Here is a 22,235-nt window from a genome sequence, read left to right as displayed (position 1 = left end):
AGCCATTTTCTGACCCATGGACTTCAACTCCCAGAATTCCTGAGCCAACATGGCTAGATCAGGAATTCTGGGAGTTGCAGTCCACAGGTCAGAAAGGGGCCATACTTGCACACTCCTAGTCTATTGCATATTAATGATCAGTAATATTTCAATGAAAAACAAGTTCTAACAAGCTGGAAGTCTGCCCACCACTGGATCATATCATAATATACAGTTGTATGCAAGTATTCAACCTAGTGAAACGGAATTGTTTCGTGGATCAGAAGTTGACATAAACATTACATAATAGAACGCTAAATACACATCTTTCTGATCATTTGAATACACGCTATTTATGTGGGGTTATTTACAGATTTGAAATGAGAAAATAGTGAATATGCAGGTACAGAAGTTTGAATATTTTCAGTCAGTCCTTTTAACATCTCTTGATAGAAAAACAACTTCCAAATATTTCTGTAGTTAGCTAAGAAACTTTCTGTTCTTGTTTTTTCATATTTTTTCACTCTTCTTTGTATAGCTTTCCCAGCTCAGAAATATTTTTACTTTTCCTCTAGTACAGGGCACGTCTGTAATATAATAATAGATTTTTAACAATATCCAAATCTGGAGGCTGTTAAGGCCGTTCCAAAACATTTACTTTTTTTTTCTGCATAATAACTTCATGGTCAGTTTGGAAGTTTGTTTTTAGATTGTTGTTTTGCTGAAATATCCGACCTCTCTTCTGCTAGCTGTTGGACATTAACTTCAGAACCAACAAAAACCCGAACCCTAAGCCTTAACTAGTGATATCTACATAATAGAATCCACAGTTCACTTCTAAAAACTTCAGTTGACAAACTTTGCAATATTATTGTATTGAGCCCCACAACACATTATTTTGCATAGAGTTATTAGGTTTTGAACAAGTACAAAAATGTATGATTAAAAAAACCGCTCCTCTTTGCTGAAAATGATATTAAGCTACTATAAACATATTATTACCAGCTTGTTTGCAGATATAGTAAATTGCTAACATGATACAAAAGGAAACACAAGAACAATGTTTATTATATTCCATAAGTGCTATAATTAAGTTCCATAATAGATTGCACGCATGCATATCCAAACAACATGCAAACACATAACAGCCCTCCAAATCTAAAATCACAAAGTGTTTTAAAGTTCAGAGAAATGGAGTAAATTGCATTGTATTTATCAAGCTAGAAAGAAGATGATGGTTCAGTGGTTAAAGATGCTGACCTTGCCAGTTGGAAAGCTGAAATTCCTGGTTGCATTTTTTGCCCCTATTAATTAAATAAGCTATTCAGATATCAAGTACTCTAATACATTGGCCACCTAATGACAACAAAGGACTCGCTGGAAAAGAGCCTAATGCTGGGAACGATTGAGGGCAAAAGAAGAAAGGACGACAGAGAATAAGGTGGCTGGATGGAGCCACTGAAGCAGTAGGCATGAGCTTAAATGGACTCCAGAGGATGGAGGAGGACAGGAAGGCCTGGAGGAATGTTGTCTATGGGGTTCCCATTGATGACCGTGAGTTTTCCGGCTTCGTGGGTCAGTGGCAGTGTATTAGAACATGGGTGGAAGAAGTAGCAAGGGAGGTGTCTCACGGACACCCCTTCAATGTATGTTAGATAACTTCAAAGCTGGTTTTTCTAGGGACTATGGAGACCCAGTGGCTACCCCGTTTGAACTAAAAAAATTCTGTGAATCAGAATGGCTCACCTTCGGCATAGGGTGGCCAAAAACAGGGTCGGCGAACCCAGAACTCGTGTCAAGAGTTCATCAAATAGTGACGGGTGATGGACACTGGGACCAATTTCCCTATATTGATCAGTGGCAAATTAACATAAAAGAGAGACTCTCTTGGTTAAGCAAGTGTCAGCCAGTAAGAGTCTGTTTGATGAAGTCAGAAAAGGGGGGGGGAGAAAGAAAACCTTAGTGCCAAAGATTCGAACTCAGGTTGATAGGGAGGAATTCCAACGACCCCCCTCCGTATTCTACCCAAGTAAAACCAGTAACTCCCCCTGCAAAAAAAAATGAACCGGTTCCTGTACAGCCAGAAACAGAGAATCAGACAAAACCTTAGGAACCTAAGTCAAAGAAGAAAATAAAGAGAAGTGCCTCATGGTCTTCAGCTGGTTCTGAAGATTCTGTGTCAAACCATACTAGAAGTAAAACAAAGACCAGGGGTGTAACTATTGCCCCTCTTAGAGAAATAATTGTATCCGTGTTAAATCAAATGATTGGGCCCCCATCAGAAAAATCAATAACAATACAAGGAGTATCAGGAAATTTGAGTTTAAAGCCTATCTTGAAACCCCTTAAATGTCAGATTGGAAGGGGAACGGTCACTCACCAATTTGTATACATACCAGAGTGTCCGGTGCCTCTCCTGGGACGAGATCTTTTAAATAAACTAAAAGCTACGATCTCATTTGATCAGGAAGGTCAAAAACTAATTGTTCAGCATCCAGTTGAAGAAATGTGGAGACTGCTAGTAATGAAGGATGTTGAACAAGGGGCAGACTGGAAGTTATTCAATGTAGCTAAACTTTGGGATGAAGATAACCCCCCCAGGTTTTGCTAAAAATGCAATCCCTGTTGAAGTTCAATTAAAACCGAATTCTTGCCCAATAAATGTCCCTCAAAGATACTGTGGTAGATTTGAAGGATGCTTTCTTTACCATTCCCCTGGCCAAACCAAGTCAAGACCTATTTGCCTTTGAATGGACAAACCCTATGAATCGAGTCAGGAGTCAATACACCTGGACTCGCTTACCCCAAGGATTCAAGAACTCCCCAACATGTTTTGGAGAAGCCGGAATTCTGTGTCAGTTCATATATTCCACAATAACCTGAATCAGAGGGGAAATGGGGGGGGCCTCCTTGGAACTGGGGAAAGGACGGTGTTGCTGTCTTGGGAGAGAGGAAAGTCCACCCTCTGGACAGAAGAGACCCCTGGTTGGAAAGAGGGGCCCAAGAGGCCATCTATCTTAAAACTGAACAGCCCTCTCTGTACAGAGGGGGGGGGCTATGACCCCTCCTCTCTCCTGTCTATGACACCGGGGGGGGGGCGTTGGGGTGGCCCAGTCTGTGTGCAAGGAGTCATCCAGGTCTCTGCAGGCTTCCAGAATGGAGAGGATCACTAGGATAGCTTAAGCTCAATGCTGAAAAAAACCAGAAACCCCTGCAGATGATGTAATAATTTAAAAATTCTGGAATGTGCAGGGATGGATAGGTTAATCCTAAGAATCAAAGGAAAAGAAGATTCAGATTATTTCATAACATGGAGACTATTCTATACATGGTTAAAAGACAGATGTTGAGGTTAGAGGAGTGGAATTAGGTGAAATGTGGTTTCCATGAGAAAGAAAAACAGATGAGTAGATTTTTGTTGACGGTTATATAATAGATACAATAATATATAATATAATATATTATAATATGATTGATGTTATTGCATATTTTTTATATATTACAGCATTATAATGATGATGATTGTACATTTGTATGTTAACACCTTGGACGGCTACGGAGCAGACTGCTCAACATGAAAAGGAAATGTATGATATAAAATAATAAAATATATTTTTGAGAAAAAGAACGGAGAGGATTTATCCCAGCCTGACTTGCTTTCTGCCTCCATCCTCCAATGCAGCAGGCAGGAAGACTCCTTGGTGGAAGGAGGGGCCCCCAGAGACCCCTTGGGCTCCTCTTTCCAGGACAAGCTTCACATTGGGGCTGTTTCATGCAATGCACAAGAGGCAGAACTCCTGGCTGACCCTGTGTGTGTGTGTGTGTGTGTGTGTGTGTGAAAGAAAGAGAGAGAGAGAGAGAGAGAGAGAGAGAGAGAGAGAGAGAATATAAAAGAATAAGAAAGAAAGAAAGTTGGAGAGAGAGATAAGAAGGAAGGAAGGAAGGAAGGAAGGAAGGAAGGAAGGAAGGAAGGAAGGAAGGAAGGAAGGAAGGAAGGAAGGGAAAGAAAATAAGTTGGGGAGAGAGAGACAAGAAGGAAGGAAGGAAGGAAAGAAAGAAAAAGGAAGGAAGGAAAGAAAAAGGAAGGAAGGAAAGAAAAAGGAAGGAAGGAAAGAAAGAAAGAAGGAAGGAAGGAAGAAAAAGAAAGAAGGAAGGAAGGAAGAAAAAGAAAGAAAGAAAGAAAGAAAGAAAGAAAGAAAGAAAGAAGCCCAAAATTTTGGTTGCTAAGAAGAGCATTGTTAAGTGAGTTTCACCACATTTCCCACCCCACCCAGTCACATGGCCGGTAAGCCACTCCCGCCCGGTCACATGGCTGGCAAGCCACTCCCACAAAGCAGGCCACACCTACAGAAGAGGCTCTAAAAAAATTTGAAACCCACCACTGTGTCAATGCCTCACCAGCCATAAACCTCACCGCACATCACTGAAGCAGGAGGTCCACAATTTCTAAAGAACAATTAGAAGAATTCAAAGGACTCCTGCTATGTTCTGGGCGAAGAATGGAGACGAGGCCAGAGTGAATTCTAACAGCCCTTTATTCAATACTGCCTGCGAGGTAGCTGAACTCTCTGGCTGACACCGCTCCTTTTATAGGAAACGGATCACCCGAACAACCAATCAGGAAAGAGCATTTTCCCGCTCCAACGGAGGACCAGAATGAGAACATCAACTGACAACTATACACTATTCATTCCTGAAAATGAGACCACCCCAAATAATAAGCTCGGGCTTTTGAGCGCATGGGCTAAAATAAGCCCGCCCCCCCAAATAAGCCCTCCTCGAAAATATTGCAATGCAGCAGCAGCCATGAGGTGACCACACTCGCCGCCTCCTGTAACCTCAAAAACAATAAGACCTCCCCGAAAATAAGGCCAAATAAGGCTTATTTCAGGGGTCAAAAGAAAATAAGACCCTGTCTTATTTTGAGGAAAACACGGTACACTACATAACAACTCTCACAAAGTGGGATATCCAGGTGCTTTCCTGATTCAAAAGGAGAGAAGCTAAGCTTCAACTGAAAAGGAAAAGCTTGAATAACAAGGACATTGGCCTTCTTCTGTCCTTCAACAAGGTCTCTTGTCTCCAGAGACTGCTGGGGAAGGTCACCCAGAGCTATGGAGTTTGGTGCCACTCTATTTATTCTGTTCTGTTCTGTTCTGTTCTGTTCTGTTCTGTTCTACTCTACTCTACTCTACTCTACTCTACTCTACTCTACTCTACTCTATTGAGCCATGGTGACGCAGTGATTAGAATGCAGTCCTGTAGGCTCCTTCTGCTGACTGCCAGCTGACTGCGATTTGGCAGTTCGAATCTCACCAGGTCAAGGTTGACTCAGCCTTCCATCCTTCCGAGGTGGGTAAAATGAGGACCCAGATTGTTGGGGGCAAGAGGCTGACTCTAAGTGCTATTGCTCTTCTACTCTGCTCCACTCCATTCCACTCCACTCCATTCCACTCCACTCCACTCCATTCCATTCCATTCCATTCTATTCTACCCTTAGGCATTAAAAAATATCTGGACAATTAGAGTCACTCTCACACCAGAATTCCAGGTTCAGGAACAAGCCAACTGATCAATTCCTGTTTGTCAATCGATTCCTATTGCAACCAATGAACGATCAACTGGGTACCAATCTGGAAAAAAAAAACCTCAATGGAAAATGTCCCAAAGGTGCTTTTTCAAGAGGCAAATGAACTTCTCAACCAAAATGCTGGAGATGCGGGTGTTTAGATGCTACCTTTTTTCATGTATGGTGGACTTGCAAGAAGGTTAAAGCTTTTTGGATAAAAATATGGTGGGTTATGCAGAATGTATTTAAGAAAAGAATACAATTTACTCCGCAAATGTTTTTATTGGGTATAACTAAGGACTTTACTAAAGGGGAAACAAAATTGGTTTTGTATATGGTCACAGCAGCTAGGTTGTTGATTGCGCAACATTGGAAAAAAGATTTTTTACCGACAATTGATCAAAGGATTCAGAAGGTGGCGGGGTTCGCCGAAATGGCAAAAATTTCAGCTTTTTTAAGAGCTCAGAAGCAGGAGAATTATACACAGGAATGGGTAAAATGGATTGATTATATGCAGAATAAATACCAGACTAGGAGGTATTATATAGCCTTTAGGTAAGAATGTTTAGACTGATAGATGATCAGAGTAAATAATACATGGGATGCTTGGAATTGTTAGAGTGGTGTATAGCGGAAGTCAGGGGGGGTTGAGTGGGAGGTGGGGGTGGGTTAGGGTGGAGGGTGGGGCAATATATACGCATAATTAAACTAGAAGATGGGATTAATGAAATATTGTTACTTTAAGAGAAACTTATATTATGATTGTTGGGAGGTGAGGGGAGGGGGTACAATATGTGAATGAGTAATCTACTTTAAGACAGGGGGAGGGGAGGGGGTAAAATATTTGGTATAATATCTGAATGAGAAAAAAAAAATTGGGGTTGGGGGGAGGGGAGGGGGCATACTATCTGTATGTGATTTACATTGTATGGTGGGGGGGTTAAAAGGGGGGGAAATTGTTTGTATAAAACTTTTTCAATAAAAAAAAGAAGCAAATGAACTTCCTTGTTTTCCTTTGAACATGATTACATGTCTTAATTTTAAAAACAGCAACTAGCACCATTTTTAACCACAAAATTGGACTTTGAATCTTCTCCTGGCCTACGTTTTGTGTTTGGGTTTCCATCTCGTGGCCATTTTGAGTATGACAGACTGACGGCACTCATCTCAAAATGTAATATAAATAAGAATAAGTAATAAAAATAATTGCTTCAAAAAAAATCCATGGGAAATTGCGGGACCAATAACAGCCTGCCACCTCATGGCCATTTTGAATATTTCAGGCAGAGGCCAGTGATCAAAAAGTTTAATGTACCATATTTTTCGGAATATAAGACGCACCTTTTTCCCTCAAAAAAGAGGCTGAAAATCTGGGTGCATCTTATACACTGAATACAGCATTTTTTGCCTCCTGAAGCGCCGCCCCCTTCACCAAAATGGCCATGCAGAGCTTTTAGGAGGCTTCCAGAGTGCTCCTGGGGGCTGGGGAGGGCAGAAATGAGAGAAAAACTTTTTTTGCTCAATTTTGCCCCCTCTCAGCCCCCAGGAGCATTCTATAAGCCTCCTAAAGGCAATGCATGCCCTTTTTTAAAAAAAAAAAAACCAGGCCCGTTTTCACAAAAAACAGGTCATTTGGGGGAGGTCTGAAATGGGACAGGGCTGTGGTGGTGAATCTATGGCGCTCATGCCAGAAGTGGCACACAGAGCCCTGTCTGTGGGGATGCAGCCCGGCTCCGTCATGTTTCACTCAATCAAGGTCTTGTGAAAGAAAAAGATCCCGCAAAGTTGGAACTAATTGAGTGTATTTTTTTCACTCGCGCGCTTCACAATGGGGCTGACGGGATTCCATTTCTCCTCCTGGAGCCCACAATGTGGTGGGATTCAAATTTTTTACTACTGGTTCTCTGGGCGTGGCTTGGTGGGCGTGGTATGGCTTGGTGGGCGTGGCATGATGGGCATGGCAGGGGAAGGATACTGTAAAATCTCCATTCCCTCCCAATCAGCTGGGACTTGGGAAGCAGAGAATAGATTGGGGCGAGGACACTCAGAGGTGGTATTTACTGGTTCTCCGAACTACACAAAATTTCTGCTATTGGTCCGAACCTGCTGAATCCCACCAGTGAATGGGACCCTGCATCGGCTCGGCTCGGCCAAAATAAAGCGGTTGCTTTTCCTGCAGAGCTGCCTGTGTTGGGCTGCCCCACCTCCCCGTCAACCAGCTGAGCTTTGGTAAGCTGCTCCTCAGTTTGTCAGCCTCCAGACGTCATTCCCACCACCCAGCACCAGTTCAGCACTTCCTCTCCCCCCCCCCCGGTGGGGAGAGAGAAACAGAGGGAGGCAGAGAGAGGGGGAAGAGAGAGGGGGAGGGAAAGAGAGATAGAGAGGAACAGGAGGAGGGAGGGAGGGAAAGAGAGAAAAACAGAGAGAGGGAGGGAAAGAGAGAGAGACAGGGAGGGAGGGAAAGAGAAAAAGAGAAAGGGAGGGAAAGAGAGAGAAAGGGAGGGAGGGAAAGAGAGAGAAAAAGAGAGGGAGAGAGGGAAAGAGAGAGAAAGAAAGAGAGGGAGGGAGGGAAAGAGAGAGTGAGGGAGGGAAAGAGAGAGAAACAGGGAGGGAGGGAGAGAGAGAGGGAGAGAAAGAGAGAAACAGGAGGAGGGAGGGAGGGAAAGAGAGAGAGACAGGGAGGGAGGGAAAGAGAGAAAGAGAAAGGGTGGGAAAGAGAAAGGGAGGGAGGAAGGGAAAGAGAGAGAAAAAAAGAGGGAGAGAGGGAAAGAAAGAGAGGGAGGGAGGGAAAGAGAGAGAGAAGGAGAGGGAGGGAGGGAAAGAGAGAGTGAGGGAGGGAAAGAGAGAGAAACAGGGAGGGAGGGAAAGAGAGGGAGAGAGAGAGAGAAACAGGAGGAGTGAGGGAGGGAAGGAGAGAGGGGGAGGGAAACAAGAGGGAGAGGGAGGAGAGAGAAACAGGGAGGGAGGGAAAGAGAGAGAGAAAGAGAGGGAGGAAGGAAAAGAGATGATATTACAAGTTTTTTCTTTTTTATTGTTTGCTAAACGTAATATTTCAAAAGCAGGAAAAAAAGAAGGGGCATAAAAGTTCCTTTTTCCCGTTTTTCTTAGAACAATCAGCTGAACTCTGCATCGTCATTATTTTAGGTAGTAGGACCTCATTATTTGGGTTAAATTGCCGTGTTGGCACTTTGCAATAAATAAATGGGTTTTGGGTTACAGTTTGGGCACTCGATCCCTAAAAGGTTCGCCATCATTGGTACAGGGTGACTTGATCGAGCCAGGGGTTGGACTAGAAGACCTGCAAGGCTCCTTCCAGCTCGATTCTGATTGAGATTGCTTGATGTTACGGCTGTGTGTACAGCAAGAGAGAATCGGTCCGGCTTTTGACACCATCGGGCAGGCTCAAAACAAGAAGCTGTGTTGATTTTGCTCTCTGTCTTGCTTTTGTGGCCAGGTGGAGCTTTCCAGCTCTTTTATTGGAAAGAGAAAATCCCAGCATCTGGAGCAAGTCCTTGCCAGGATCTTCCAACTCTTTTAATCTGTTAATTTTTGTCACGGAAGACATACAAAGCGATGGGAAAGACAATGTCATGCGTCCGTCAGAGTCTGACTCTGAGATGAAAGACGAACAGCTGACAGGGAGCGAGAGTGGCTCCGTTGACTGTGGAAGAAACCGGGGAAGGGCAAAGTCAGGCTGGGCAGAGCAGGAGAGAGGTAGTGTGAAGTTTCCAAGAGCTGACCTAATTAATTTACGAGCCTCGAGACAAAGTTAAAAAAAAATCCATTCATTTATTAGGACTAACATCTTGGCCCGGACTTCTGTGGAGCCTAAACTGGCTTTCGCTTAATTGCGTTTGAACTTTACTCCTCTATCTCCTCCTTTCTATCAGGCGTCACAGATCATATTCGCAAACCAGGTTGTAGAACTATGAGATCCAACTCTGGCCGAAGGTATGCATGGAATCCTCCCTCGAACGCCAACCTGATAATAGTCATGGCAACGCTTTAGAAGTTGACATCCGGCTCCCCTCACTTCCCGAAAGCGATCTGTGTGACACAAAGACAATTTGAGTACAGGTACATAATTTAGGGATGCGTTCCTCCACCAGGCTTGCCTGGATTTTCTGCATGGAATTCCGCTATAAGACGATCAGCCTGGATATTCCTACTTTTTACCCAAGATGCCTCTGATAAGGGGTAGCCCTTCCACTTGATTAAGTATTGGAGTTGTCTCCTGTGCCACCTCGAATCGAGGATTCGTTGAACTTCACAATGGGTTTGGCCCCCTATGACCATAGGGCCCAGGGGCTCCCGGGTAGTAGTCTCAGGGTGGATCCAATCACAGGTTTCAAGAGGCTACAATGAAACGCCGGGTGTATCTTCCCCAACAATCGAGGCAGTTTCAATTGCACTGTGACTGGTTGATGATCTTTACTGTGGGGAATGGTCCCATAAACTTTGGCCCCAGTTTCTTGCTAGGCAGCTTTAATCTCAAATATTTTGTGGAGATGTAACCTTCTCTCCTATCCAGAATGGCTGTTGCGGAGCCTGGTGTTTATCTGCTTGTTTCTTGGGGGACAACAGACTCAAGCTCAACCCCTCCAAGACTGAGTGGCTGTGGCTACCGGCACCCCGGTTCAGTCAGTTGATTCCATCACTGACCATAGGGGGCGAGCAATTGCCCCCTGTGGAACGGGCGCGCAATTTGGGCGACCTCCTAGATGCCCGGCTGTCAATGGATGACCATGTGGCAGCCGTGGCAAGGGGGGCGTTCCACCAGGTTCGCCTGGTGCGCCAATTGCGCCCCCTACTGGACCGGGATGCCCTACGCACGGTCACTCATGCACTGGTGACGTCTCGGCTGGACTACTGCAATGCCCTCTACATGGGGCTTCTCTTGGGACGCGCTCGAAAACTGCAGCTAGTCCAGAACGCAGCCGCGCGGGCTATTATGGGGAGTACTAGGTACTCCCACGTAACACCGCTCCTGCACGAGCTGCACTGGCTGCCTGTGGTCTTTCGGGTGCGTTTCAAGGTGTTAATTACCATCTTTAAAGCGCTCCATGGCTCAGGACCTAGGTACTTGCGGTATCGCATCCTACCACACACTTCCCTGCGACCGATTCGCTCTCACAGGGAAGGACTCCTCCGGGTGCCGTCCACTAAGCAATGCAAACGGGCGGCGCCTAGGAGTAGAGCCTTCTCTGTGATGGGCCCAACCCTCTGGAATGACCTCCCCCCCCGATATCGGAACCACCACCGACTTCCGCTCCTTCCGACAAAAACTGAAGACTCACCTGTTCCGTTTAGCCGGCCTGGCCCATTCATAGTTTATTCTACCCCCTGGCAGATATTTTAATTGGGTATTTTTAGGGTTATTTAAATATTGTTTTTAACTGCTTTGCTTTTTTGTACAGTTTCTTATTGCCTCCTCTTTTATGTTTGTATTTATGTTTGTATTTTCTATCTATTGATGTGTTTTATCTGACTGTACACCGCCCCGAGTCCCTTTGGGGAGAGGGGGCGGTATAAAAGTCTAAATAAAAGTAAAGTAAAGTTATAGGTTTGTGCTGCTTTAGCCAGTGCCTTTTTGACATTTTCCCAGGTTGCTTTTAGCATCAACATCCAATCAGTCAAGCTGACTGAGGAGGGGGAATTCCTTGGATACTCAGGCATTGGGACGAAGTCCATACCGCTCACTATTTTGAACGGCATGAGTCCTTTGCTACTGTGAACAGCATTATTGTACGTGACCTCAGCCAAAGATAAAAGGTCTGCCCAATTGGACTGCTGATAGTTCACGTTTACTGCCCTGCTACTCACTTCTAGAACTTATCTTGCGTGCCCTGCCAGATTAATTACATCATCTTGCCTTGTTGGATTTATAGTTGGAAGTTTTCTGCTTACAACATTTGGACTGGAGTATTGTCAGCCAAAGGCTGTTACACGTTTGTGGGAGAGTTTTTTTCACCAGGCCGGAGAGTTGAAAGGGACGTTGGGGGCACAGTTGGTCATAATAAAGGGACTCATACCCCTTCTCTGGCTGTGTTGCCTTTGTACCACGCCCCGGGTCATCACAATGGCCTTCAATTATGAACCCCAAATGCCTGTCGCTAAGCGAGATAGTTGGTGACTTTTGTCCCATTTTACAACCTTACTCGCCACCGTTAAGTGAACCACTGCAGTTGGTGAAGTTTGTAACCCGGCTGTGTGAAGTGAACCTGGCTTTCCCCATCGACTTTGCTTGTCAGAAGATGGTCAAAGGGGATTGCGTCACCCCCTGAGCACTACACGTTGGTTTCTAAGGGTCTAAATTTCATTGACCATGATGGGGATAGTGCAAAGTATGGAAAACGGCAAAAAAATCTCTGTTTTCATTGCCTTTGCAACATCAAACGGTCACTAAATGAATTGTTAAGTTGGAAATTTTCTGTATTACCTTATTTAACTATTGCGGAGCTCTCTCCCTCTCTCTTTCTTCCTCTCCCCTCCCTCTCTTCCTCTCCCCATCCTTCTCTCTCCCCCTTTCTCCCTCTCTCTTCCCCCTCTCTTTCTCTCCCTTTTTCCCTCTACCTCCCTATCTCCCTCCCTCTCTTTCTCTCTCTCCCTCCCACTCCCTCCCTTTCCCTCCCTCTCCCTCTTTCTCTCTGTCCCTCCAACTCTCCCCCCTCTTACACTCCCTCCCACTCACCTTCCCTCCCTCTCCCTCCCTTTCTCTCCCTCCTTCTCTACCTCTCTCCCTCTCAACCTCCCCACCCTCTCTTTATCTCCCTCCATCTATTTCTCTCTCTCCCTCCCTCTCCCTTCCTCCCTCGCTTTCTCTCTGTCCCTCCGACTCTCCCTCCCTCTTTCTCTTCCACTCTCTCTCTCTCCCCCCCTTTCTCTCCCTCACTCCCTCCCTCTCCTTCCCCTCCAACTTTGGAGAGCTGTTTCTCTTATTCGCAGCCACAGCTGTAACTTTTTTTTAAACTGCATTTATTTACGCATTGGCCAAACGGATATGCAGGGATGCTCGGCTAAACAATGGCCAAGGAGTCTTTCTTTGCTGGCTAAATGAATGGGACTTCCTTTTTCTTTTCTTTTCTTTTCTTTTTTTGCTTTTCATGTGATATTTGCCCATTCCCAGGCGTCGTTTTCGTAGCAAGGGTTTCCTGCAGAGGGGCCAGGCTGCTGCATGGTGGGCTAAGGTTCCACCATCACCATGCTGGATGTCACCCGGGCGCCGTACCAGCCCTTCCAGAACACCGTATCCTGACCGCCGTGTTCGAAACGGACGAAGCGCACGCCGGGACCGTAATCGGCGAAGGTGTGAGTGATCTTAAGCCAGGGAGAGAAAAGAGAAAACTCAGAGGAAAGAGCAGAGAATTCAACGCATCGCTCCTGCAGCCCCCTTTTCTCTGCCCAAGGCAGTGGTGGATTCCTACCAAACCGTTAGTGGTATGTTAGACTGGGTTGCTAGAACTGGCAGTGACTCAGGCCTGCCACACACACCCAAACAGGTTCCCTCGTCATCGTCGCCATTTTGTTTTTTAGTCCTGCGCATGCACAGTACAATTTTAATTGAACTGCGCGTCCAGCGGCGCGCGAAATGGCAGTAGTGTTTGGCAGAAACCCACACCTGGCCCAGGGTATGGGGTGGGGAGCAGGGTCCCAGCCCGATTTGGGAACAGGAGCTGGAAAACAAGACTTGGCCAGCCCTTCTCTCTTCCCCCTTTACTTTGTTTTTTTTTGGGGGGGGGGTGTTTTTTCCCAGGGACAAACCTCAGCCCACTCGCCCTCATTGTCCTGGGGGACCGCAATGGTTTCGCTCTCAAATACGGCCACTGTGTCTTCGTTAGCGGACAGCAGCTTCACCTTCAGGTGGTAGAGGCAGCCGGCATCACACCGAGCGGCATACCTGGTGGAGGAATAGAATAGAATATCAGAATAAAGAATAGAATAGAATATCAGAATAAAGAATAGAATAGAATATCAGAATAAAGAATAGAATAGAATATCAGAATAAAGAATAGAACAGAATATCAGAATAAAGAATAGAATAGAATAGAATAGAATATCAGAATAAAGAATAGAATAGAATATCAGAATAAAGAATAGCAGAATAGCAGAATAAAGAATAGAATAGAATAGAATATCAGAATAAAGAATAGAATATAAGTATAAAAATAGAATAGAATAGAATAAAGAATAGAATATCAATATAAAGAATAGAATAGAATATCACAATAAAGAATAGAACATCAGTATAAAAAAATAGAATAGAATAAAGAATAGAATATCAGTATAAAGAATAGAATAGAATATCAGTATAAAGAATAGAATAGAATATCAGAATAAAGCATAGAATATCCAAATAAAGAACAGAATATCAGTATAAAGAATAGAATAGAATAGAATAGAATAGAATATCAGAATAAAGAACAGAATATCAGAATAAAGAACAGAATATCAGTATAAAGAATAGAATAGAATATCAGTATAAAGAATAGAATAGAATATCAGTATAAAGAATAGAATAGAATATCAGTATAAAGAATAGAATAGAATATCACAATAAAGAATAGAACATCAGTATAAAAAAATAGAATAGAATAAAGAATAGAATATCAGTATAAAGAATAGAATAGAATATCAGTATAAAGAATAGAATAGAATATCAGAATAAAGCATAGAATATCCAAATAAAGAACAGAATATCAGTATAAAGAATAGAATAGAATAGAATAGAATAGAATAGAATAGAATATCAGAATAAAGAACAGAATATCAGAATAAAGAACAGAATATCAGTATAAAGAATAGAATAGAATATCAGTATAAAGAATAGAATAGAATATCAGTATAAAGAATAGAATAGAATATCAGAATAAAGAATAGACTATCCGAATAAAGAATAGAATAGAATATCAGACTAAAGAATACAATAGAATAGAATAAGAAATAGAAATAGAAAGAACAGAATAGAATAGAATAGAATAGAGAATGAATAGAATAAAATAAGGAATAGAAAATAGAAAAAAAAGAATAGGATTAGGATTAGAATAGGACTAGAATAGGATAGGATAGGACAGGATAGGATAGGATAGGATAGAATAGAAGAATAGAATAGAATAGAATAGAATAGAATAGAATAGAATAGAATAGAATTCTTTATTGGCCAAGTGTGGTTGCACACACAAGGAATTTGTCTTTGGTGCATAAGCTCTCAGTGTACATAAAAAGAAGATACAGTCGTCAAGAATCATAAAGTACAACGCTTAATGATAGTCATAAAGTACAAATAAGCAATCAAATCATACTAGGAAACACTCAATATAAATCATAAGGATACCAACAACAAAGTTACAGTCCTCCAGTCATAAGTGGGAGGAGATAGGTGATCGGAACGATGAGAAGATTAATAGTAGTGCAGATTTAGTAAATAGCTTAACAGTGGTGAGAGAATTATTTGTTTAGCAGAGTGATGGCGTTCGGGGGGAAAACTGTTCTTTTTTTAAAAAAAATATTTTTATTAAACAGGTTTTTTTTTAAAAGACAAAATTTCCTTCTGTACAACATTTCCACCTCCGTATAAACCCATTGTAAATGTACTTCTCCCCACCTTATTTCGGTTTCTCCTTGTCTATACATATGATACTATTATATACCTTCCTTAATTTACAATCCTTTATTCCATTTATATATGTTTGTTCATCTCTATCTCTACATTGCTAATTTCTAACTCCTGTGTCGTCTTCATTTAGCCTTTCCTTAAGCTCTACATCTGTCCTCTAGCCATTTGTACCACTCATTCCATGCCATATAACAGTGATGGCGAACCTATGGCACGGGTGCCACAGGTGGTATGCGGAACCATTTGTTGGGGCACGCAAGGAGTTGCCCTGTCAGCTCCAGCGCACATGCGCACACTGGCCAATTGACTTGGGCCTTCTTTTTAGGCCGTTTTTCACCCTCCGGAGGCTTCCTTGAGCGCGAAAAACCAGCCCTATGGGCAAACCAGAAGTTCAATAACGGACTTCCGGTTTGCTGGTAGGGACGTGTTTCGCCCTCCGGAGCCTTCAGGAGGCTTCCCTGAAGGCTCCGGGGGGCAAAAAAGGACCATACAAGGAAACCAGAAGTCACCATTCCTGAACTTCCGGGTTCCCTATAGGGCGTTTTTCGCCCTCCAGAGGCTTCAGGGAAGCTCCTGAAGCCTCTGGAGGGCCTCCGGGGGGGCTGTTTTCACCCTACCCAGGCTCCTAGAAAGGTGGGGGGAGGCTTGTGCACGTGTGCATAGCATTATGGGTGTGGCACGCCCGCGCATGAATCCCCGGCACTCCCCCCCCCCGCTTTTGGCACGGGAGCCAAAAAAGGTTATCCATCACTGCCATATAATATTCTGTTTCCTCCTTTTCTTTTATTCCTTTTGTAAATTTGTCCATCTCTGCACACTCGTAACACTTTCATTATAACATTGTTTAGCCGAGTGATGGCATTCGGGGAAAAAAACTGTTCTTGTGTCTACTTGCTCTGGTGTGCAGTACTCTAAAGCATCGTTTTGAGAGTAGGAGTTGAGGAAGGGGAATTGGGAGGCAAGGGGTGACCCCAGGGAGGAATGTGGGGGGGGGGGCTCGGGAACCTCTGGCCACTCACCAGTCCTTCACTACGATTTTGGGCTGGATGGTGTCCATCAGCTCCTCCCAGGAGCCTTCAGCTTGAAGGTCGATGATTTGGGATTTGCTGCACCAGCTAAGGAGCAAAAGAGTCACGTGAAAAAGGATCAAACCTGTTGCTTCCTGGTCTGGCATCCCTTTTCTTTTCTTTTCTTTTTTGACCACAAGGACTAGAAACTTGATTTTTTTTTAAAAAAGGAAAGCAAACTGCTTTGGTTTCCCCTTGGGTTCCCTGAGCTCTGGGGACATCACAGCATATACACGCCCACCCGCCCGTGTCCAGAGCTGCCCAGAAGATGGGCAAAATGGACTTACTCAAAAGAGGACACAAAATAGGTGGGGACTTCCTCCCTGGGGAAATCTTCATCCCCCACCCCCACTCCTCACTTTACCAGTTAAAGAAAAACACACACAAACCTGTGGGATTTTGTAGATGCCTGCTATTGTTGATGCCTGAATGGAGATGTCCCTTCTAGCTCCATCAAGAAGAGCCAGAAGATTCTCCTTCCTTCCACAGCCGTAGTTGGGGACATTGGCTTCTCCAGTGGAGAGAATGTCCAGCAAGGCATCTGAAGTGCGTAAAGGGTTCAAATAATTGTCATGGATGTTGTAGCCAAGGGTGAGGTTGTGCAGAAGCTGGGAATTCTTGTTGACCAATTGAATGTTGAAAATTAATCGTAGGGTAAATAAAAAACCATAAGACTGTGTACTGTAGAAAAATGTTCAAGTTATTATCAAGAATAACAAAATATGCTTTTTTAAAAAAAATGTAAACCTCCCCCTGATCAATTATAAAAGTATTGAAATTGGCTGGTTTACAACTGTTTCTATCGCTACTTTAAACAAAAGTCAGACTTCAAGTGATGAATTGAAGATTGAACTGGGAAAGGAAAATAATATTTCAGCTTTTTTTAACCCCCATCTTTGGATCCTGAGTCTCTTCCACAAGATTAGACCAAAGAGGGAAGCCATGGAAATTGAAATTATTCAGGAAATCAGACACATCATGCATGATAGGAATAAATGAAAAAAGAAGGAAAAGAAGGAGAGTGTTAGAACTGCAAATGGAGGGAATGCTGCTCCATCACCCTGAATGACTTACATATCAGACTGAATAGTAGGAGGACTGTTGAAAGGCAACATTATAGACGATGTTGTTTTTGTAGTTGTGACTATACCAATGAGATGGTCTCCTGGATTGTAATAGGTCCCTGGATTCTGTCCATCCTGGTGATCCAGACTGATCGCACACTTCATTCTAAGCTTCCCAGAGACTGGCTGAGACATCAGCAGCATCAGAACCAGGAGCAGGAGGTCCATCATTCATGGGCTGAATCAATCCCTTGACAGCTTCTAACCATGAATGAGAGCTGGAAGGATTTAAACACTCTCAGAAGGTGGAAATGCCAGCGGCTTTTCTGATTCAGATAGAGACAATCAGAGCTTCACCTGGAAAGAAGAGAAAGGTACATTCAAGAGCAAAGACCCTATGTCATTACTTTCCTGGATAGGCCCAGGAAAAGGCTGATGGCTTCTGATGTGAGAAACATGAAAGGAGTGTTGTCTTTTTGAAATAAGAGTTTGTAGGGAAAGAAAAAGGGACAGCAAGGTAGGTTCAATAGAAGGAGAAAGATAAGCTTCATAAATGGAAGAAATAATTTGAGAGACATACAGACTATCCAAAATGAGATTAAAAGGCTGATCAGAAAATTGTTGAAATGCTAGCAAAGAGGCATACAGCTCTGCACGCTGGGCAGAGGAGTGTGGAGGAGTAATTTTGGTATGCCATTGGCCATTCAACTGCCAGGCACATGCACCAAATTTTTTGCTTCCATCAGCAAACACTGTTATAACATCTGTGATAGGCAAAGGGTTGAAAGGAGAGTTCCAGAGGAAAGGTACAGTTTTTAGCAATTGCAGCCTGGGGTCTGGAGGAGGGTGACAAGAGACCATTCCAGGCCAGTCTTCCATTGCAAATTGCAGCTGTTCAGATGAGATAAGAAGAGATTCCCAAGTAGTTAAAGAACACGGGACATAGATAGTAGATGGTTCCATACCAACCAAAGCTTTGCTACGAGAACGGCCTTTATTGATAAGCAGGGCCAACTGGGTTCGTTTGGAAGTGATCGTGGTTTTGGATGTATGAGAGAGGTGGAGCCACTCTATGATTAGTAATGATGGTGTCACTTGTCCTAGCACACCTGTTGGTAAACCTGGGGTGTTGAACAACAAGAGCACCACTGGAAAGTTTGCTTGGATTTAATCCACCCATTTGGTTCTAAGGGCCTGATTGACCAATTGAATGACTAATATCTGATCCTGCTGCAATGGAATAATGTCTGCAGGATGCTTTCCTTTGGCTAGAGCTGAAAACAAAGGTGAGAGTTGCATGGTAGAGAGTCCCAGGTAGGGACGCACCCAGTTAATGGCACCTAAATATTGTTGTAGCTGTAAGAGGGTTGGCTTTTCAGGAAGCTTTACATGAGGCATTATAGGTACTGCATGTGAAGCAAGTACCTTGTGACCTAAATAGGAAAAGGGTTCTGCTGTTTGGACTTTGTCTGGAGCTATGTGCAAGCCTCCCTTCTGTAAAACACATCTAAGCTGGGGCAGGGTGGCCAACACTGTGCCCTTTGGGCCAGGTGCAGCCACTAAAATGTCATCCATGTAATGGTACACTAAAAAGTTAGAATAAAGCAATCTATAAGGTTTAAGGATGCTAGCAACATAGTATTGACACATTGTTGGGCTATTGAGCATGCCTTGTGGCAATACTTTCCATTGGTATCTACAGGTGGGTTGAGAATTGTTCAATTCAGGGACTGTGAAAGCAAAAATCTGTCTGTTATCCGGATGCAAAGGAATAGAAAAAAAACAATCTTTTAGATCAATGATCATCATGTCATAATTTTGAGGAATCAAATTGGGGTTTGGGAGACTGCTCTGCAGCGCCCCCATGGGTTGAATAATATTATTGATCACCCTCAAATCATTTAACAAACGCCAATTGCCAGATTTCTTTTTTATTACAAATACCGGAGTGTTATAAGGGCTAACTGAATTTTCAATATGTCCTTTTTGTAATTGTTCAGCCACTAGGTGGCGTAAGGCGGTCAATTTTTCTAAAGGTAATGGCCATTGATCAATCCAGACCGGAGTATGCGACTTCAGTTGCAAACGCAGTACAAACTCAGCCATTGTTATTGCAAAATTAATTTAGCTTGGAGTTGGGACATCAAGTCCCTTCCCCATAGGTTTGTATGTAAAGGCAATATAACAGGCTTAATATAGGCAGTAACAGACAAAGAAGGTGATGTAACAGAAAGCCAATTAGTGCTGACAAGCGCAGCTTGCGTTCCTCCTACCCCTCGAACAGATGGGGCGGTATCTGTGGGCCAGTCGGAAGGCCACTCAGCAGAACGTATGACCGAAACATCCGCTCCGGTATCTAAAAGACCACAGAAAGAACGGCCACTGAGAGAAAATGTCGCCGTTGGGCGGGCAGGCTGCACACTTTGCTCTAAAGCCAGAGTGTCTGCAGCTGTTTCCAACAAAATCATAGTCGCAACCACTTCCCCTTTTGTTATTGTCACAGGATAATTCACCATTATAGATAAAGCCAGATCAGAAAAGGTGTCAGAAGAGCGCATGAAAGGGGCAGCTATCACCCCTTGAGAGGTCAGATCCAAGTTGGGGAAAATGAGCACAGGTAATGCTGGAGGGAGATTAAGTTTCAGTCGGGGGGAGATAAAGAGAGGGTAAACGTGGGCAGGAAGAGTATAAGTCACTGTTTCATCAGCAACCATTTCAAAAGAGTGAGAAAGAACCTGATCATCAAGAGTTCCAACCTTTGGAGTGGGGCTGGCTGAGTGCCCCACATCTAGTTTCCCGATTGTAATTCTTGGGGGGAGGATGGGCATTGATTTGCCCAATGGAATCCCCTTTTGCATTTGGGACAGACAGTTTTTGGTTTTGAGCTTCTTTGGAAATTGTTCTTGTTTGCACCGCCCCCAAGGGCGCGGCACTGAGCCTTGAAATGACCAGGTTTCCCACAATTAAAGCAATTTCCGGTAGGGCGGGAAGAAGCAGATGAAGAAGAAGCAGAGGAAGAAGAAGCAGGAAACGCGCCATTTTGTTGCAACGCAGCAGCAAGAGCCCCCATCTTGTGGTCAGTTGTACCCACGATGCGACAAGCCTGAAGGAAATCAGCTAAAGTAACCCTGGGACGATTTGCTATAGGTTGAAGAACCTTTTGACAATCCTTATTAGCATTTTCATAAGCCAATTTCAGAGAAAGTTCATTTCGAGCATCCTCATTGTCAATTTGTCTTTCTAGTGCCAATTGGAGACGGCTTAAAAATTCTGAATAATTTTCATTTGGCTGTTGAATTATTTTTGAAAAGGTTTGAGTGGGCTTAGAGGTGGAGTCATCCACTTTTTTGATCGCATTCAATGCACATTGCTTAATGAGAGGGAAAGCTGCTCTGTCTTGGTTTTGTTGTTGGGCTATTGTTGTAAGAGTCCCTGTACCAAAAAGATGGTCTCTGGTGATATTATTTGGCAATCCAGCTTGGGTTGCTATTTCTGCTTGTTTCTGATATTCTGACCACCACACAACATACTGAGCTGGGGTTAAAAGCATGTTAAAAAGCAACTGCCAGTCTGCCAAAAGCATTTCTGTAGTAGCATTGGTCAAAGATCCTAGCATTCCTTGTGTATAGAGTGATTGCAAGCCATAGGTAAGAACAGCATTTTTCAAATCCTTAATAGACTTAAAACACAATGGGTTTTAAATGGGGACAGCTGCTGCTCCAGCAGCAGCAGCTCCCGCTGGCACAATAAAATTCACTGGATAAGCTGCACAAGCTTCCAGCTCTTCCCCCTCCAATTCTCCCCTATTTCTAGCCTCCACCATCGCACGGATCAGATAACCACCCACCGGACAGGGAGGGGGGGCTTGAGGCTCCAAGGGAGCTCCCAAGGGGTTTTGTGGCTCCTGAGGGGCCGATGTGGCTCCTTTTTTGGTGATTATAACCACAGGAGAGACAGCCATTGCAGAATCATACGGGGGAGGTGTAGCTTCTGCAGGCGTCTGATTGTTAAATTTATGATGAATCATTAGACATTCCATGACTACGCGCCACGCAGTCAGAATTTGAACTGGGGCCCTGGGAGCCTCATGAAAATACTCCCCCAATTTTGTCCAAGTTGAAATTTTCAGCCTTTATCAGGATAAGACAGGCATTGCTGCCAGATGTAGGACAGAAGGCCAATTAACTCCTTTTTTTTCAAATGAGGGAGAGATTTCCCTCCATTTGAGGCAATTTTATTGGAGGATTCGGTTAATTCTTTCAATTCTTGCAAATGTCCAACTTGCCCTTGAGAGAATTTCCCGCCCATACTTACGGGTAACCGGTCGTGTTTCAGACAGGTCGAAAGGCCAGCCTCTTCCAGGCGAGTAGGTACAGACGGTCCGAGACTGATTCTGATGAATCACGTCAGGGTCACCAGTTGCGGGTTTGCCCCCCCCCCCGCAATTAATGGGCTGCTCATAATGAAGACAACACAAAGGTTTCTTGATACACGAGTGCTCCAGAACGTTATCTGGACCCCCCTTTTATTAAGAGCGTATAAGGAAATAAAAGTATCCTAATTTATTATTGGTTACATAAGGTTACAATAAAGCATTCTTACCTTATATGGTTATTTTTAGCTATATCTGCTTAAGCGCTTTTACCACGTGTTTCCTATGCAGCTAGTAACTTCCTCAGTTTGAAAGTTCCTGTTAAGATCTAAGCATTGCTATTGTCTTTGCAAGCACAGCTTTCTAAATTGGGTACTCCCAGTGGGCATCCATCTCAACCCGCATTTACTACTCAATTTATTCCAGTCCCAAATTCCATATATGTGTTCCAATCAGGAAAACTGATCTGCACATATACCATGGTGACCTTGTTCCCACAGAAGTTGAAAGAGTTTTTTACAATTGTCAATGATTTTTGGACAAGTGAGAAATCGAGATTGAATGTTGATAC

At 43.7% G+C, this 22,235-nt stretch overlaps 1 protein-coding gene across 1 annotated transcript; it reads right to left on the bottom strand.

Moving 5' to 3' along the window:
• Nucleotides 1–12,527: 12,527 nt before the first annotated feature.
• On the bottom strand, nt 12,528–17,520 carry LOC309392689 (F-box only protein 2-like; the record flags this gene model as incomplete). Its single annotated transcript, XM_081954118.1, has 5 exons — nt 12,528–12,865; nt 13,310–13,445; nt 16,181–16,276; nt 16,516–16,561; nt 17,379–17,520. 5 exons carry the CDS (start codon nt 17,518–17,520, stop codon nt 12,731–12,733), a joined length of 555 nt encoding a protein of 184 aa, XP_081810244.1. The 3' UTR covers nt 12,528–12,730.
• Between the last annotated feature and the right edge of the window lie 4,715 nt (nt 17,521–22,235).

Source organism: Natrix helvetica (genome assembly GCF_964273705.1).
Source record: "Natrix helvetica genome assembly, chromosome: 5".
Taxonomy (NCBI): domain Eukaryota; kingdom Metazoa; phylum Chordata; class Lepidosauria; order Squamata; family Natricidae; genus Natrix; species Natrix helvetica.
Note: the sequence above shows the minus strand (reverse complement) of the source record. Positions and strands in the feature narration are given on the sequence as shown.